Here is an 18,537-nt window from a genome sequence, read left to right on the forward strand (position 1 = left end):
TGTAATTGGCCGGTAATTTGGCCGCCTTTTTTTCTCTATACTGACTATTGAAAAAGGCGGCCAAATTACCAGCCAATTACAGTAACAAAGAATTAATTTATGATGTAGCAAGGGTGAATGTATAGAACACAGTTGAATGATTAACATTCAATGTTACAAATTCATTAATAATTGTAGTTGGTTGTTTCAACATAAATTTTATTCTTGGCCGCTTCAGATATCAGCTATTTTGGTTGCCAGTTGCTTTCATTTTACCTGTTTTGCAGCCAAACATGAAAACTTTGGTAGTTGTATAGTTGTAGTAACATTGATTTTTGGCCGCTCCAGATATCAGCTCTTTCAGTTGCCTGTTAGTCTTTTTCTATAGCTGAGCTGTTTTTTTCAAGTAATTGTCTCTTGGATGCGCCTTTTTTTTACAGCGAAGGTGTTTTTGGGGGGTTTTACATTACAGCATAGTTTGGTGGGAAAATCCTATTTTGGCATTGAATAAAATAATTGTTGTAACATGCCAATGCAGGGATTTTGTCACAGAGCTGTGCTGTAATACTATCATTCATCTCTTGTTTCACTACTTTGTATCACTTGGATCCCTACTTCATATTTAAACAAGTACACAAAAAATTTTAAATTTCAACTAGAGTAGGGACCATAACACATCAAATCTATATAATACAAGTACACAGAAAAATTTTAAATTTCAACTAGAGTAGGGACCATAACACATTGATAAAAAGTACTGAAACAAGCTGGAGTAGTGCACAATATTAAATCACAGTAAAACAATAAGAAGTGTTATATCCCTACTGTGCATTTCCATTATGGTATCTTGAGCACAGTAGGGATATAACACTTCTTATTGTTTTACTGTGAATTAATATTGTGCACTACTCCAGCTTGCTTCAGTACTTTTTATCGATGTATTATGGTCCCTACTCTAGTTGAAAATTCCAAATTTTTCTGTGTACTTGTTTGTTAACTTTTTTTGTAAATAATAATTATGACTGGTGAACCCACGCATACCACATCTGAAATGGCGCCGTGCGCCGCAATTATCATCTGAAAAATGAAGTATCCATTACGCTTCGTTATCAGCTATGTTCAACCCATTACGCAGCATTTCGAATCAAGAACTGTTCGAAAAGCACCTCTGCAATCCACACATACTGAAAGAAAAAAATGGTGCTGTGCCCCCAGTTATGTCAATTATTGTCTGAAAAATGAAGTATCCATTATGCTTCGTTGTCGGCTATGTTAAACCCGTTACACAGCACTATGAATCAAGAACTGTTTGAAAAGCACCTCTGATATCAAAATAGCCACTATGATGAATACGGACGATTTCCATTACGAAGGGAAGCCATCACGTGCTATTGCCAAATCGACACTTTTTGCTGTCAGCAAAGATGAATGGGACACAAAGGAGGACACTGGTAAGTCCATGAAGAATGCAATGTACGTACTGCGGTATGCCAAAAGGCACCTGTCGGGCCAAAGCGAAGTCAAACGGTGAAAACATCAAGCCCGTAGCCTTAGCCGTTATCGAGTTACGCTTGTCTGAAGGCATCAGGCAGTCAGTCAGTCAATCAGTCAGTAGAAAATTCCATTAAATAAATTATTTTTAAAATTCCGTAGCAACTTATTGAAAGTGTTTCGGGTCAATCTGAAAGCTTGTTTGGGCTTAGTTTCACCTAACCAATACTGCCTGATCGTCATTAGGGGAAATTGAGGCTGTTTTTTGGGTGATATTATTTTATGGGCCACTCCTATGTGGTCCCTGCTTTCCACTACTATTGTAGTGTATGATAAAGCTGAAAAGCCATCTGTCTGTCTGTCTGTCTGTCACGCTGATTACTTGCCTGGGACTGCCCACATCAACACATCATGTGCCCAACACAAAGCGCTCGTCATCCACCTACTTCAAGTTTTTTACCTGTTAATACGATTTCACGCGTGCTTCTGTTCATTCTCTACAGCTTGTAGAAGGCCAAGGTGTAGAGAAAACTCGAGCAACATTCCTTTGAAAACCACAGCACATACTGTTCAAGTGGTAGAATGCCTGACTAGTGTGTAAGAGGTGGTGAGTTCAAATCCACGTGATGACATATTTTTTTTCTTTCTACTCAGTACCTTTTTGTGCACACCTTTTTAAAACACAACTTTTAGTTCATCATATCTTGGCATGCAAAGCATGTATTGACGTGGAACTTTAGCAAAATTAAACGCCCATCATCTGGCAACTTGAGTGTTGTAGCAAATCAATATGCACTTTTGTTTGCTCTTTATAGGGCGATGAAGGCACTGGTGTAGGGAAGGATCTCTGAAAAGTTGAGCTACATTCCTGTCAAAACCAGATAAACAACTGTGGCGATTGGTGCACCTCCCTTAACCCCAAGTTATTATAACCAACCTGGGTTCAATCCCTGCCTAGGTCATAGCTTTTTTTCACTTTTGGGACCTTTTTGATGCACCTTTTTGTTCTATCTGTTCCATGGAAGTCTTCATCTACAAACTCTTATGCTCAGTTTTTCAACACTGGCACTTAACTGCCTCACATCATAGGAACTCTTATAGCACTTTTGGGATAGGGCAGGTGTATTGCCAACATATGTATTTGTCCATCTCTGTGTTGCTCCAGTGTGTTGTATTAGAGTAGGTAAAAGCTTCTTTCACCAGTATCCAGAATATCTAGCTACATCTTTGTTTTAAGCACATAGGTATACACTGACATGCAAAACTGTTTGTTCAGATTTACCTCATTACTGCTGTAATAAATAAGCAACTTACATGATTGACTACAGTGCATCTGATAAACGGTAATACTGGAACCATGCAGATACTATAGTTTACACTGAGGAACTGCATCTGACCTGGCACAACTGTTTCACTATAATCCTGCTTACATGCTTTCACTCTATAGGGCCATACATTACCTTATTGGTCAATTACACTGTGGGTTTTTGTATGGCAAGAGGTATACGTGTCACTGCAACATCAGACAGCCTTTAAATTATGCCTTAGTTCATTTCTCTTTGTGACAGTCGGTAAAGTAAACATCATGTAGAAACTCAAACTGTACCTGCTGTACACCACCTGTAATGTAGGTATACTGTATCCCTTAGCTCGCATACAGTTTAACTAATTAGCCCATTATTTCACTATATGTACTGCATAAGGATCATGTACTTTAAAGCACTATTGACATGCATGCTGCAAAGCAAATATAGTACACTAATATTTATGCTTGGTTCCCAATATATTACTTATTGTCACATTAGTTGTCCTGCATGTAAAGTGCGAAAGTTTTGTTTGTTCTTTATGACATTGAAGTCACTGGTAGGGAAGACGCACTAAATAATTGAACTAAATTCCTGTCAAAACCACAAACAATAAACTTTAGTGTTTTGCATCATTAATTTGAGCAAGATGGCATAAGGAAACCTCATGCTCTTTAAAAATGTGACATCACCATGTGCTCTACATAGTTACATGAACAGTGCTGGTGTTTCTTCCTGGCATTAAAATGTTTAATGTGGAGATGATCCTGCATGTAGGGCAGGTATACCAATGCTAGTTTATGTATACTGAACAGTGGCTGTCCTTTGTATACCATAAGTATGTACATGACACAAATTACTGTAGGGTTATAATGGAAATCACCACTGTAATTAATTCCTATTGAAGACCACTCAGAATATTTTATTGCTGCTGATTAGATATTTGTACCCAAAATTACTCTATACCAAAAACGAAAGACAACTACTTTATACTTAATTTCACATTAGATATACGTATGAATTGTTTAGAAGGTATTGGATCCCTGGATCCATTGCATTCAACCACTACGATGCCATATTATTTACATGTATGTATGTGACGTAGTATTATTCTTATTATGTGAAATAACTCTCCACAGTGTGCAGTAAGAGCTGCTACCAAAGGAAGGGTACTGGTTATTGAAGGCATTGAGAAGGCTGAGAGGAATGTTTTACCTGTTCTCAACAACCTCCTAGAAAACAGGTTACTTCAGGATATGTTTGGATACTTGTTGTGACTGGATGGTATATAGGGAGATGGCACTAGAGGATGGCCGATTTCTCATGTCACCAACAAGATATGATAAGTTATTAAAAGTAATGCAGTACTCATGTGGTCTCTTGATATGTACAAACGTATCTATGGCTCTGAAATGTGTCTGTGAGTAGAAGTCTTTGTGTGTGTACATAGTATAGTTGCCAATGATTTTAATTTGGCAGTCAGGTATATTTTATTGATATGCTAGAGAATGCTATAGTGTATAGTGTGTATATGTGACTGTCTCGGCTTGTTCGCACAATTTTGTTATTTTCTCAGCATTATCTGCTGTGTCCAAGGAATGGATGAACATTTTAAGCCAAATTACAACGTTGTAGGCTAATCCAAACGGAAGTTATGGCTGTGAATTTTACCACCTGTAGTTTATTTTCAGTATATATAGTTGCTGTACAAATCAATTATATTGGTCTTACTGTCTAGCGCTATAATTCCAAAACTGCTCACCACAGAAGGCTGAAACTTTGGTGACCATGGATTAGCACATCCGCCAAGGTATAGTGTTAGCCCTGTAGTCACTTGCGCATATGAATATGAAGGCGGTTTGGTAGAAGGAATGATGATGATTTTGTTTATGTTTACCGCATTGTAAACAAATGCACATGACACGCATACCATTGGAACTCAGAAACGAAACAAAGATTTTCAAACTCCATGATCAGGCAAATAAGATGTTATATAGTTTTAATCGATTTGAGTCTTCCTTCTTTGAGTACTGGCCCGATAAAAACTTCCGTATTTTTTCTTTGTAGCATGCATAATTTTACAAGTAATAGTTGTAACATACCCATGAGGTTTGTATCTGATTTGTAAACACAACACCCGAGTGCCGCAGGCCCGAGGGTGGAGTGTTTACAAATCAGATACAAACCGAAAGGGTGTGTTCTAACTGATTTGTGGTATGTGGCGTGCGCAGATCAAAGGCGCCCATTTGTAACACGGAAGGAGCAAAAACGCAAGGCTAATATTGGCTACTGCTGAGCGCTGTGTACAAGGAACGATTTTACTCACTAATTACTGTCTTGATGGTTAGTTAATTCATTGTAGCTAGTTTATTCATTGGTAGCGCATTTGTTGCCATCATCTATGCCAATCACTCCAGCCATTGTACAGCTTCCGCATCATCTAGACGGGTGTAGCTGAAGTGGCTGATATTCATTGTTGAGTGGTGCAGCGTTATAATAATCTTGGTTAGCTTAATTTATTGGCGAACGAGCGAGCGTGTGGTAGATTACCAGGCTCAGCCCAGCAGTTGTACTGCTTCCCATTCATTCAGACGAGTGCAGTGTTGTGTGCTTATTCGTTCCAGAGTGATTTACCTCCTTGTCAGTCCTTGACATTATTAGCCTTGCATTGTGACTTCCTGTGTTGGTCTGGTGTATGGTTTCGTTTGAAGTCTTTGAACTAATTAGTGGCCAGATTGTGTGGCCGAAAGGAGGTACTTAGCCATGCTACAATTATTTGTAAACCAGTTTACAACTGATTTGTAACACTGGCGGCAGCCTTTGATCTGCCCACGCACCATACTACAGATTATTTTTAAATACCAGATATATTATTGATCATCATAGCAGTTCATTTTTCTCAATACCCATGCTTGTGTGAACATGTCGGGTTTTTGCTGAGACAGTCACATATGTGTATCTGTCATGCAGCGATTTTCATGCCGTGTTTCACCTTCCCTGGAATAGTTATAATTTACATTTGGTGAATTGTTAAGTGTGTTATGTACAGACATATGTACAACCTTGTACGTAGTAGGCATTTGAAGTATCAAGATACACGGTAGTGTGTCGTGCAGCCAAGTAAGCCAGTGCACCACATCATGAGTATATTGACAGGAAGCAAGAAAATAAGCCGTAGGGGGGCTACAGAGGCTTTGATTTCTTTTATTGCACGCTTTGCAAAAATTGCTATAATACATAAACGTGTAACTCGATTGGATTGATATTTGGCAGAAATGGAGAGCGTATAAAGGTCAATTCATGTACCAAGTTTTCTATGAATATTCAAGGGGTTATGAGCGTTTATTCGCATAAATAAAGATGAAACTTTTGTCATGGCTATAGGGTAAACTGAGTAGGAGAATAACTTGAAAATTCTTGTGTACATAGGCTGATCATCATAGCAGTGCCTTTTGGTGGTTGTAATGGCAACAGACTTACAGCTATAAAACTATAAAGCAAAAACCAAACAAGTGTAAAATAGTGGGATCGAGATACTCTAATAGAGCAGTCACTGTGGGGTAAAAAATGTACATAAAAAATGTTGAAAGAAGACTTACCATGCAGAGTTTGAACCAAGGACCTCCATACCTAACACCTGCATCCTTAACCACTGAATCACTACTATCTTGGCTGATCACTTGACTTAATTTCTACCTTATAAATGAAAATTCTAGCTTAAATCTACTCAATAAGTAAAACTTTAGATAGAAAATCTAGATTGTTCTAGAACATTCTATATGTGTTACATTAGATGATTTCAATGAAAGCAAAAATTTGTGCTCTATTAGAGCATTAGCACCATACGTACTATTGTTGTAGCACTTTGAGGCTCAGTCTAGTAGCTATTTCATCAAAAGTGAAGCCATTTTCGTATTGATCAGTGGTATATCGGTAGTATTTTAACTTATTCTCACCTCCAGGCGATCTGTGAGCAGACTAGTATGACCGACTCACGCCAATCATCATCATCATCATAATCATCGTAATAAGTGCTATTTAGCAAATGTGATACAACAGGCTGGAAATCATATCCCAGTAAAAAAGGTGCAGGAGTTGCTTTGTGTAAAGTTGAGCAACTGCATCTTTTCACGTTTGCATGAAAAATTGAGATACTCTAATACAACAGTCACTGCAAAATAAAATATCCTACAATCATGCATACCTAACTTGGAAGGAATTCACTTTCACATAGTGAAAATAAATACATATAATACAACTTTATATTATGGCCATCATGCATGCATAAACAAGCAAATAATGTTTGTGGTACCATGTGTCCGAAAACACCCTTATCTAAATATTTTTCTTTATTTTTTTTATCAATCATCAATAATACTGATGGTTTTCTCTCTTTGTTGGTAACTGTCCAGGATGAGTAGGTAATTTTCTGTATCACTTGTATGATTATCATTGTTCCTGTAGTGGTTATGATCTATAGATAAGAAGAAATAGTAAGCCTCAAAGCGTTGGTTTTGAAAATACAAAAAAGAAGTGAAATCCACTCAAAAACAGTCAAGCTATAAAAAAAAAAAGAGTGCGGTCTTCAAAAGGCTAGGTGACTAAAGTTGTGAAATCAAACGTAACAGTCATGAAATGTCTGCAGTGATGTTAATGATAATAAATTTTATTAATGCACAGAGTCATTATTAAAAATTTTTAACATTAACTAGGGATGCAACAATATTACAATATATCGATACACTGCAATATTTTCTACCATGATACAATACAATATTTTCATTGCTGTATTGCAATACACTGCAGAACTGTGGTTTGTGGATAATTACCCAGCACAAAAGGCACCAGAAAGTGATAATTGATGATTTATTGATGACCAGAAGCTACAGTATACCCTGAACATAAAGCACTGATAATATACGTAGTACTACTAACCTAGCTAAAGCTACTTGTAAATGCGTTTGATTATGGTTGCTTGACCTGTGGGTATACTGTCTGCTGTACCTCAGCATACAGATATGGGCTATTTAAACAATTGTAACATTCACTTTACCACATTTCAACATCGTATTCAAATATTGCAATACAACAATATATTACAATATTTTTGAAAACAATATTCAATATGGAGTTTACCCATATTGTTGCATCCCTAACATTAACATCATTGCATCCATTTCATGGCCACCACCTTTGATTCCAAAACTTTTTTCACCCAGGCTTTTGAAAGCCGCACTTTTTTTTTGAGTGGATAAACTGTCTTGTTAATTGTTGTAGTATGTATGCATATACATGCAGTAGTGTGCATGTGTGCATGTGCATGCGTGTGTGTCTATCCTCCAGTGGTACTGAATAACAATAAATTTTGGTATGTATTGTACATTATGTTGAAGAATTGTGGTTTTCAGGGTTTGAACCGGGTCACTTTGCTGACCCAGATGACCCAGATGACCCACTGACCCAGACATGACTGGATTAATTAGAACAGAGGCATGTGCCAAGAGCTACGTTTTAGGCGATCCATTAACATATTAATGAAGCAACAATGATAGCAAAACAGAAAAGTTTCAGTTAGTGGTTGTGGTTCCACATACTGTAAGCCCTAACATATTCTATATAAGTGGACATGAATTATTATGCAGTTCTACAAATTTCAACACCTTACTGATTAATGGGTGTGACTCCACGTATACCTACAGACAGTATCACACATTACACCTAAGTGGGTGTGCCTTATGAAAGAAGCTGGCCTGCTACAAGAGTAGACTATGATGCAGACAATGGCAATCAAGTAGTGAATGTGGTTGTATGTAAGCCTGCAGACAGCACCAAGCACGGCAATGTGTATACCTGCAATACACCTTCACTGATAAATGGGTGTGGCTCCATATATGCCTACAGACAGTAACATGCAATCCTGATAAATGGGTGTGGCTCACGAAAGAAGCTGAGATGGTACAGGATTGGAATATGATATGTTACTTTCCTCATTGTAAAATTAAAAATTTATTTCACATGTGATCTGATCCGGGTCAGACCTGTGGATGACCTGGACAAAATGTGACCTAGTTTACACTACCCAGTTTCAACCATGGTGGTCATGGCTTGTGCTACTGTATTTTTCGTTGCTACTGACTGTATATATTCGCATGTGTACGTATAAGTAAACAAATGAGTAAATAAACCATACAACACAGTGGTATTGTTAGTATGTTGTCTATGCTATGTACGTACGCACTTACGTATCTCTATATGTGCATAGTGTATGTAGTACCTTTACCAATGTCATGGTTGTGTAGTAGCAATCGAGAATGATTTCAATTCATGTTTTGTCATGTTTAACAGCACATGCATGCGCTTGTATTAAGGATCTTCATTCAACTGTTTCATCATCATGGTATTGAGATAATAGTTAATTTTTTTGCATATCACCATATCCAAACTTCATTTGACGCTATTTGACATCTGTATAGCTTCTATGATGATGCACAGGACAGCTGCACCATTTCATATCACACTGATGATGACCCACCTGGAGTCCTGGACATGTCACTTACCTCCTCCAGTTAATCCAAAGTCTGCATGGAAATACTAGTGTAGCATAATTGCAAACAGCAGCAACTGAGCATTACATACATACATTCCACGTAGTTAAAGCATTGCTGCAAGTGCAGTATTAAGGCAGCACTTGGGCGTAGGCAAAAACACAATATAGCACAAGGCATATTGTTTGGTGTGAAAAAACTAGTTCAGTATTTGTATGTGTATAAGTGAGCTCATGCATTCATACAGCAGTGTGGAAAACACATTTTTAAATATCTCCCTTGTTGCTTGTTGTAAGTACATATTGTTTTCTTATACATACGAAGCAACAACCATGAACATCACAAATATAAAGGAATGTGCTACCTGGTTACTATAGTGACGAAATGTTAAAAATTTGCTTAGCTAGTCAGTGGGAGAAGATAACAGGTTTATATAAGCTCTTGTGAAGTGTAACAGTGTGGTTATCATGTCTGGCAAAACAGCAAACCTAAGCACTTTACCTTCACATGTGATGCTTTATAAGATATCTCTTATGAAAGAAGCTGCCACCTGCGCAAAGGTTTAGACTATACCATGTCAAGCAAGTTAAACATGATGCCAATTTTATATCTTACTGCTTTGGCTTTGTTGTCTTTGGCTTTGTTGTCTTTGCCTACATTAGCAATAGCTGAAAATGGGACCTGCACAAGGTATGGATTTGATGTTGAGTTTCCTGGAGTATCCTGTGCTGACATATATGACAAGAACCCAGCCAGTCATGGCAAGTCAGGATACTATGTTATTGGAACTGATCATGTCCGCACTGTCTACTGTGATATGGAACTAGAGTGTAGTGGTCATAAAGGAGGATGGATGAAGATTGCTGACTATGATACTAGTAAAGGAGATGACTGCCCCAGTGGATGGAAGAAAATCAAAATAAATGGCTTAGATTTATGTCGGTCACCTAATGATAATGCTGGCTGTTACTCAACACACTTCCATGTTAATAAAGTCAGTTACAATAAGATCTGTGGACGAGTAAAAGGCTATCAGAAAGGATCACCAACTGCTTTTGAAAGAGTGAGCAATCCTTCTTTAGATAATGGCTATGTTGAGGGAATATCCATAACGCTAGGCAGTCCTCGTAAGCATGTTTGGACCTATGCAGTGGGTTTGAGTGACGACCACAACTATCCTGTATATAACTGTCCTTGTGCTAAATATCCAGGACCATCCCCTCCTGCATTTGTAGGTAACCATTATTATTGTGAGTCTGGTGATACTGGAGCATTTTCCAATAGCCCATACTACACCACAGATCCCTTGTGGGATGGTGATGGGTGTCTTCCTGACAACAATTGTTGCACTAACACTGACCAACCTTGGTTCTTCCGTCAAATTACTATGGCCAGAAAAGATGATATTGAAGTACGACTGTGTACAAATGAAGTGTTCTCAAATGAGGCCACACTAGTGGAACAAATAGAGATTTATGTGCAGTAAAAACTACTTTATATTTAGAACATAATTTGCACATGTTGTGCACATGTAGCATGTGTGTACAAAAATTCATACAAATTTGACCACACACACAATTTATTGGATTGTAGTCAATATATACATTTTTGGTTTGTAATTTAATATTTATATTTATTTAGCTAACCAATTATTAGCGTTGTAGGGAACATATTCAATCAGAGAGTGGAAAGAAATCCAAAGGTGAGAACATACCCTGCTAGCCCTAAAGGTAGTTCAACAAAGGTCATAATTGAATTTGAACTCAAAGTCATGGCTATAGTTAGCTTCTTTTGATGTATAAAACTCTGTAACTAATAAAGATCACATGTTACTTTCAGTCAAGGTTGTTGTAAACAATGTGACCCACTAAGCAAAAAAAAACCCCAACTAGTTTGTATTATATTGGACTTCTTTTTATGGCTTCTTTGTTGTCTAGAGGGAAAAAACAATGGACTGTTAATGTTTCAGCCATATCTGGTGAGTGCTCTTAGAGTTATAACAATAGATACCAAGAAGAGCAAAACAGTCGATATGTGCATTCATGTATTTAATGCCATTGCGGATTTGACCTTTGGTGACCTTTATGGCATAAAGTGCAAAATGTCTATTTTGTGGGGCTATGCCGCTATACCAAACCATCAAAAGATACTGCTATGATGGTTAACCTCTGTACGCACCAATTTTCAAGCTATTCCCGTACGGCTTACCCTGTAGCCATTAGAGTTGCAATGATACACTAGTTGGGTGTAGACACTAGTTGGGTGTATTGATATATTGTTTGTATCACGATATAACACAGAGGTGTTTGTTCCTTTTTTGGAAATAACAAAACACTTTTTTTTCCAAAATGCTAAATAATCATTCAAGTGTAAAAACTAGCATTGATTCATGAGAATGTCAGCCATTAAAATATAGTACATTTCTTATGTCCATACAAATTGATACATTGATATATATCACGATAGATGGTTTATCAATATAACCTAATTTCGTATCAGTACATATCATGGCCTCAATGTACTATCGATACACAATATATTGTTATATTGTTGCGTCTCTAGTAGCCTTGACAAGATTCAGTTTTTGTTAAGTAAATAAACAGTCATCTAAAACAAGGTGGATATTAATCAGATTCGTAGCAACTCAGGTCAGGAGCAAATTTGATCAAGACCTTTCCTTCCTGGTGTAATGCAAAACTGGTGTGCCTTGAAGAAAAGAACATGGAGCTCTGCATATGTACATGAGAACTGTGTTTCCTTCTTTCTGTCTATATACTCACGGTGTGGCACGCCAGCTTTCTTTGTGCACAACGCACTACCATGTGTCTTGATTCTAGCTTAACATGTAAAGGTGTATTCCAACATGTGATAATATATCAATTGCATTACTACATAGTTAAATAAGGTCACCAGGTAAAGGTGCCAATGGTCCATTGTTTGCCAGTTGGAAGTAACTGAAAGTGCGTTAATTCACTGCCAACATATTATTAACAGAAACCTTTTCTGTGATGAGTTTCTACAGTGTGGGTCCCTGTGATTACACTTCCCATAGTATTCCCTAGTGCTGGGAAGTATGCCGGTTATACCAGGACGTGCGATATTGTCACTTAGTATTGTTACCATACAAGGATACCGCAGTATTGCCACCATACCAGGATGCCGCAATATTGTCATGCGCTGCTGTCACTGCGTTGTCATCAAATATTGGCACAAAGCCAGACATTAGATCTTTGAAATTTAATTAAGTTTTGTGTTGATGGTTGTTGGTTGTTGGTGACCACAAGCCCTGCCTAAGTGACCTGTGACGTTTTTGGTTATGATGTATAGTAGTAGCAACCTACTGGTTTACATATTACTCGCTACTCTGAGGGCTGTAACTAGTAATAATATTACATATTACATTTGTTCGTTACAAACTATAAAGTTTCTAAATACAAGCTACCAGCCTACAACTACAAGTGACACGAGCGAGACACGTGTTTCTCTGGTGTGTAGTTCAGCCACAAATACATACTTTGTTGTTTTATCTTGGCCTCAAGGGCACTCCCCATACACTATCATTCTTTGTCCATGCCTATAATGCCATCTCCAGTCTTGTCTGGACCCAAAATGTAATCAATCACGTGCTTGGATACAATGCGCCTTAAAAGGAAGTAACGCATTTCATTCGTTACAATTTCCGGATGTAATATCCATTATATATTACTTGCTACTTTGTCATGTAACGTGTTATATTACTCGTTACTGTAAAAGTAATATTATTACATAATGCGTTACATTTGTAACACGTTATACCCCCAACTCTGCTAGTTAAGTATACAGAAAGGGGATGCTAGAAGCTATGTACTCTTCATCAATCTCAAAGCGTTATGTCAAATCCTTTGACACCTGCTTTTTAAGATGCTTGACAGCTGGCACATTATTATCATCAGCTTTTAGATGATTCCGGATCAGCCCGTGTAAAACTGGATAAATGATCAAAGACAAGACATTAAATTCATATCCAATAACAGTGGTAGCCATTTGAAGTGGTTTTAAAACCTTAGCCAACTGATCTAGCAACACCCACTGGTCATCTTTCAAATATAATTGTCAGTACTGATCTTTGTAAACAACAGGATCATGTAATACTGCATATATTGCTACTTTCTGTTCCATTAGATAATCTATCATTAAAAAATTGAGATCCATCAAGCAGATACATCTTGGTAAGGTGATGCTGTTCAACCATTAGCTGCGCTTGCTTTTCCTTAAGTGCTGTCGATGCCACAATACTGTTTAAAGTGGGTAACAAGTTTTCTTGCTGCAGTTATTACTATATCAATTGTGGGATGATTAAGACCAGCATTGACACTGAGCTGCAGTGTATGTGCAGCAATGTACCCAACACAGCATTTGCTGCATTATCACTTACTAGGGCACTAACATGCTCATCAGTTATACCCCACTCTTTAGCAGCCTCTTGTAGCCTTTCAGAAATATTGACACCAGTGCATTGCTCTCCCATCTTTCTAGTAAGCAGCACTCCAGAATAGAGCTCCCAGTTATCAGAAATAAAGTGAACTGTTATTGTAATATAACTTTGTGTTAAAGCACTCATCCAGATATCACTGGTAAGCCCCACATGCCTGTCATGTAGCTCAGCTTCTACTCCCCCCCTCTCCACCTGGCACATACGATGACAAACAGTGGTAATGTGCGTATTGATGGTCAGACTCAAGATAGTTGATTAACTGCCTCTAGTTGAAATTTCAAATTTTTTTGTGTACTTGTTTGTTAACGTTTTTTTTTTTGTAAATAATTATTGTGACTGGTGAACTCACGAAATGGTGCCGCATCAATTATTGTCTGAAAAGTGAAGTATCCATTACGCTTTGTTGTCAGCTATGTTCAACCCGTTACACAACATTACGAATCAAGAACTGTTCTAAAAGCACCTCTGCAATCACATAGAAGCGTAATGGATACTTCACTTTTTAGATAATATATGATATAACTAGGGCACACGGCGCCATTTCTTTTGATGCAGTATGTGTAGATCAACCCTTTACACAGCAATACGAATAAAGCACCTCTGCAAACAAAGTAGCCACTATGAAAAATATGGACAATTTCCATTATGAAGGGAAGCCATCACGTTGATTTCCGTTACAAAGTTAAGCCATCACATGCTACCGCCAAATCGACTCTTTTCACTGTCAGCAAAGATAAATGGGACACAAAGGAGGACACTGGTAAGTCCATGAAGAATGCATTGTATGTACTGCGGTATACCAAAGGGCACGTGTCCGGCTGAAGCGACGTTGAACAGTGAAAAATCAAGTCCATAGCTTTAGCCATTATCAAGTTACGCTTGTCTGAAGGCATCAGTCAGTCAGTCAATCACTCAGTCAGTCAGTCAGTAGAAAATTCCATAATTTTTAAAATTCTGTAGCAACTTGTTGAAAGCGTTTCGGGTCAATCTGAAAGCTTGTTTGGGCTTTGTTTTACCTAACCAATACTGCCTCATTGTCGTCAGGGAAAATTGAGGCTGGTTTTTGGGTGATGTTTTTTCGTGGGCCACTCCCAAACCTTTATGGTCCCTACTATACAGTGCTATCGTACTGTATGATAATAATAATGACTATTGGCGAGCACCAAGATACAATCTGCGGTAGCGACTATACAACACGTGTTAACCAACAGTGTACACTAATTAGAAATACCAAATATTTGACATGCTTTCTAATAAACTGAATACCTTAATTTCGATCGAATATTCGTTAAACCAGATAATCGTTCCAGCACTAGTCAATGCTGATTAATTGTGAATTCGTCAATATTTCCTGTTGTACGGTATTAGCTGGTTGCCAGGATACCATGAAATACTGGATACTGGAGTGTTTTCTCTGTATTGACTACTTGGATCAAAAATGCCATACTGCACAGCACTAGCATTCCCAGAAAGAATGTAGGGCTAAAATGTTGCAGCTGTGAATTTTTGTAGCTTCAACTTGAATATGATAGTTACCTTTCTACAGTCTTTTCAAGACTTCTTTTATTGTTCAACCTGACTTTTTTTACATACAGCTGTATATTCAATGAAATTAATCTCAAACTTCCTATGTCTTGTGTTGGTTTCAGTGTCACAATGGAGCCTCTCATTCCCAGGAAAGAATGTTACACTTCCTGTACCAAACATGTACTATCATTAAGCCATATAAACTTGACAATGTTACACTTCCTGTACCAAACATGTACTATCATTAAGCCATATAAACTTGACAATGTTTAGGAGTTTGTAAGGATAAGAACTTTAAAGTTGGAAGTTAGGAATGCAATATAATAGCTATTAACCTGAGCAGTCCTTTCATTATGTACTTATAATACAACATGTATCATTTGCAAGCCTGATAGGTGATAGAATATGCACATGTATATATATGTACAATAGTTCTGTGTATGTGGTAAAAAGTATGTGTTGTATAAATCTATTCTAACACAATACACACATTTATCCTTTTGTACAGTAATGAACACCACTGCGACTCTTTTGCATCACTTCCTGTATCACTTTCTGTGTCTACATGTTAACAGTCTTGGGTTAGTTTTGTTGCTGTTCTTATAATAGATCAGTTGCAGAAATTTAAGTAGTTGAAGTGGTAGTGAAGTGAAGCATTAAAAATAGGATACCCACATCTGTGCATATGAGTGAATTTAATGTCACACTATACATTTGTACTGTGTAGTAGGAACCATAAATTTGTACTTCCTGACCAAAAATATCTTATCTAGAAACCAGCTTTACAACAGCTTGACAGTATTGATTGACTGATTGATTGATTGATTGATTGATTGATTGATTGATTGATTGATTGATTGATCTTTTCAAACTCCACACAATCCGCTACAGCTATTCATCCACACAAGCCTTCCTCAATGCTTTTCAACAAGGTATTATGGAATTTTAAAAATTAGCCAATTTTCTACTGACTAACTAATGAACTGATGCCTTCAGCCGAGCATGACTCGTGTATGTTATTGCTATGGAATTGATTCTTCACTGTTTGACATCGCTTAGGGGCACATACATAGCAAAGTGAAATGGCTACTTCACTTTTCCATATTTAATTATTGGGAATGCATTCATATGCTTTTGTGATATGCCTTTCCTTTGATGTGGTATACATAGGTTCACCATGTTACAAAAAAGTTAACAAACAAGTGCAAATTGGAATTTAACTTTGAGTAGGGATCATAGAATAGTAGTAATGAAACAAGGGAGTTCATCTACTGGTGGACATTTAATCTCTACTTCAAACATGGCAACCTTGCTGGTAACAAGAGCTCACAACTTACGTTATAGCTATTACATAACCATCAGAATACCATGTAATATGTCTACAAATCACTTGTAATCAGAGCTCACAGATTATGTAATCTTAGTAATAGCTGTTACATAACCACAGAACACCATTTACCTGTAACTGATATGATATGATACAATCAAAAGTTGTCAAGAGTGTGATCATATCACACAAGACACCTTCGTGTTTATTTTTTCAAATATAAAGTTCTAATTTGCTACCTATGTGTTATTATTGTAGCTTTCCTTCATATTACTAGTAGTGGTTTCAATATTTACTTTGTCATGTCCCATTAGCTTGATATTAATTATGAACAGTATTAGTACTACATATGTAGCTGAACAAACCCACCTTTAGTCACCACATGAAAGTAACTACAGTGGAACTTGTTTGAGCCAGTCACCTTTGGTTCCAAGTTTTGTGCTCAAGTGGCCTTTGTATCCAAGTAGCTGCTTAGAAGGTTCCACTGTATAGAATTAATGTATCAGTAACCGTCCTACATATAATTCTATTATTTATCAGTGGTTAATTTTTAATTACATAAACCACCTTTATTGATTTCAAATTTCAAGGAGTAGAATATATTTACATGTAAAGTGTCTATTCTTCAAGATAAGCTCTCCTAGTGCATTATAAAATTATTTTAGTGAACTCAGTGTTGGGATTCTATTACCACATTGCCTCAAATTATGGCCCAGGCATTTATTTCTTTCGATTAACATTTTTTTATCCCAGCTACTAATGTTTCTATGTATATATGTGACCATCATCCTTGAATCAACTTCATATCTCAGTTTTGTACTCTCCTTGTTGTTTTCATATTTCACAGATTTAAGCTTAAGGAAGTCTATAAAATGTTCTTCACTTCATTGTGCATGGAATTTTCAGAAACTATCACTGCACAAGACGCTCATTTGAGACCCAGTGCATGTTATTTGAATTTATTTCTGTTGTAATGCTCTATACCCCCGGCAGGAGCTTATGAGCTGCTGAAGCTGGCGAAGGAGCATAAAACTGAGTTCCATGACAATCCAAATTACGTCACTGTTTGTTTTACGTCACTGTGTTTGTTTTACGTCATGCACTGTGTTTGTTTTATGTCACACGCAAATGGCACTCCAACCACACGAAATAGAGACGAGTTTGCCACCATCGAAGAAGAGAAAGACCTCGAGGAAGACTCAGCCGACTTTACCATTGCCATGTGTCACTAGTCATGTGCAATTTCGTATATGGCATCAAATAACAAGATTTTACTTTCCTTATATGGAAACTAATCGGCGATTGATTTAGATTGTGATGGCACCTGGCAGGCAGTTTCATGCTCCTTCGCCGCCTTCAGCGGCTCATAAGATCCTGCCCCGGTGACTAAACAGGACCAGGCATTTATATGAGACTGACGGCAATACGGTATACATGCTGTTGTGATGGCATTATACTCAATGCTTTGCTGTACTTGATAGTATTCAGTGGACAGTATCAGGATAATGTATGCCTCCAATAGAACTGCTTAATCAGTGCTGGAAACTACATGTACAGGTATAGCTGGTTGAAATTTCCTAATCATTAAGAACCATGGATAGTAGTAAACCATAATAACTAGAAATAAATAATGTTACTATTATTAAATTTTGACTCTTGTTAACAGTCCTGGTACATCAGTTATAGCTGCATAACTGTCCATTAGAATAGATAAACTTCCTGGAAAAGTGAACCCCTTCAAGTATACAGGATGTGCATACTGCATCATCCATTTTCCTATAAATTTGTAGATCATACAACATTTCTACAATCAGCAAGAAGTAATAGCAGCAGCATTGACAGCAACAACAGCAACAGTAACAGCAGCAATAGATATCTCAGATCGTAATG

General features: G+C 37.3%; 2 protein-coding genes across 2 annotated transcripts in view; both read left to right on the forward strand.

Annotated features, from left to right (window-relative positions):
* Positions 1-18,537, forward strand: part of LOC136240356 (von Willebrand factor A domain-containing protein 8-like) — a 64,888-nt gene that overhangs the window by 20,681 nt on the left and 25,670 nt on the right. The window contains exons 6-7 of the mRNA XM_066031308.1: positions 3,914-4,017; positions 4,067-4,130. Coding sequence (XP_065887380.1) covers positions 3,914-4,017; positions 4,067-4,130 — 168 coding nt within the window. The remainder of the gene's footprint in view (positions 1-3,913; positions 4,018-4,066; positions 4,131-18,537) is intronic.
* Positions 9,818-10,951, forward strand: LOC136241334 (uncharacterized). Its single transcript, XM_066032527.1, has one exon. It carries the CDS (start codon positions 9,894-9,896, stop codon positions 10,803-10,805), a length of 912 nt encoding a protein of 303 aa, XP_065888599.1. The 5' UTR covers positions 9,818-9,893; the 3' UTR covers positions 10,806-10,951.

The sequence above is a fragment of the Dysidea avara genome, chromosome 12, assembly GCF_963678975.1.
Source record: "Dysidea avara chromosome 12, odDysAvar1.4, whole genome shotgun sequence".
Classification (NCBI taxonomy): Eukaryota; Metazoa; Porifera; class Demospongiae; order Dictyoceratida; family Dysideidae; genus Dysidea; species Dysidea avara.

Bases quoted from the DNA above. Each gene is read 5' to 3' on its own strand.
- LOC136241334 (XM_066032527.1), top strand. From the start codon at position 9,894: ATGTCAAGCAAGTTAAACATGATGCCAATTTTATATCTTACTGCTTTG.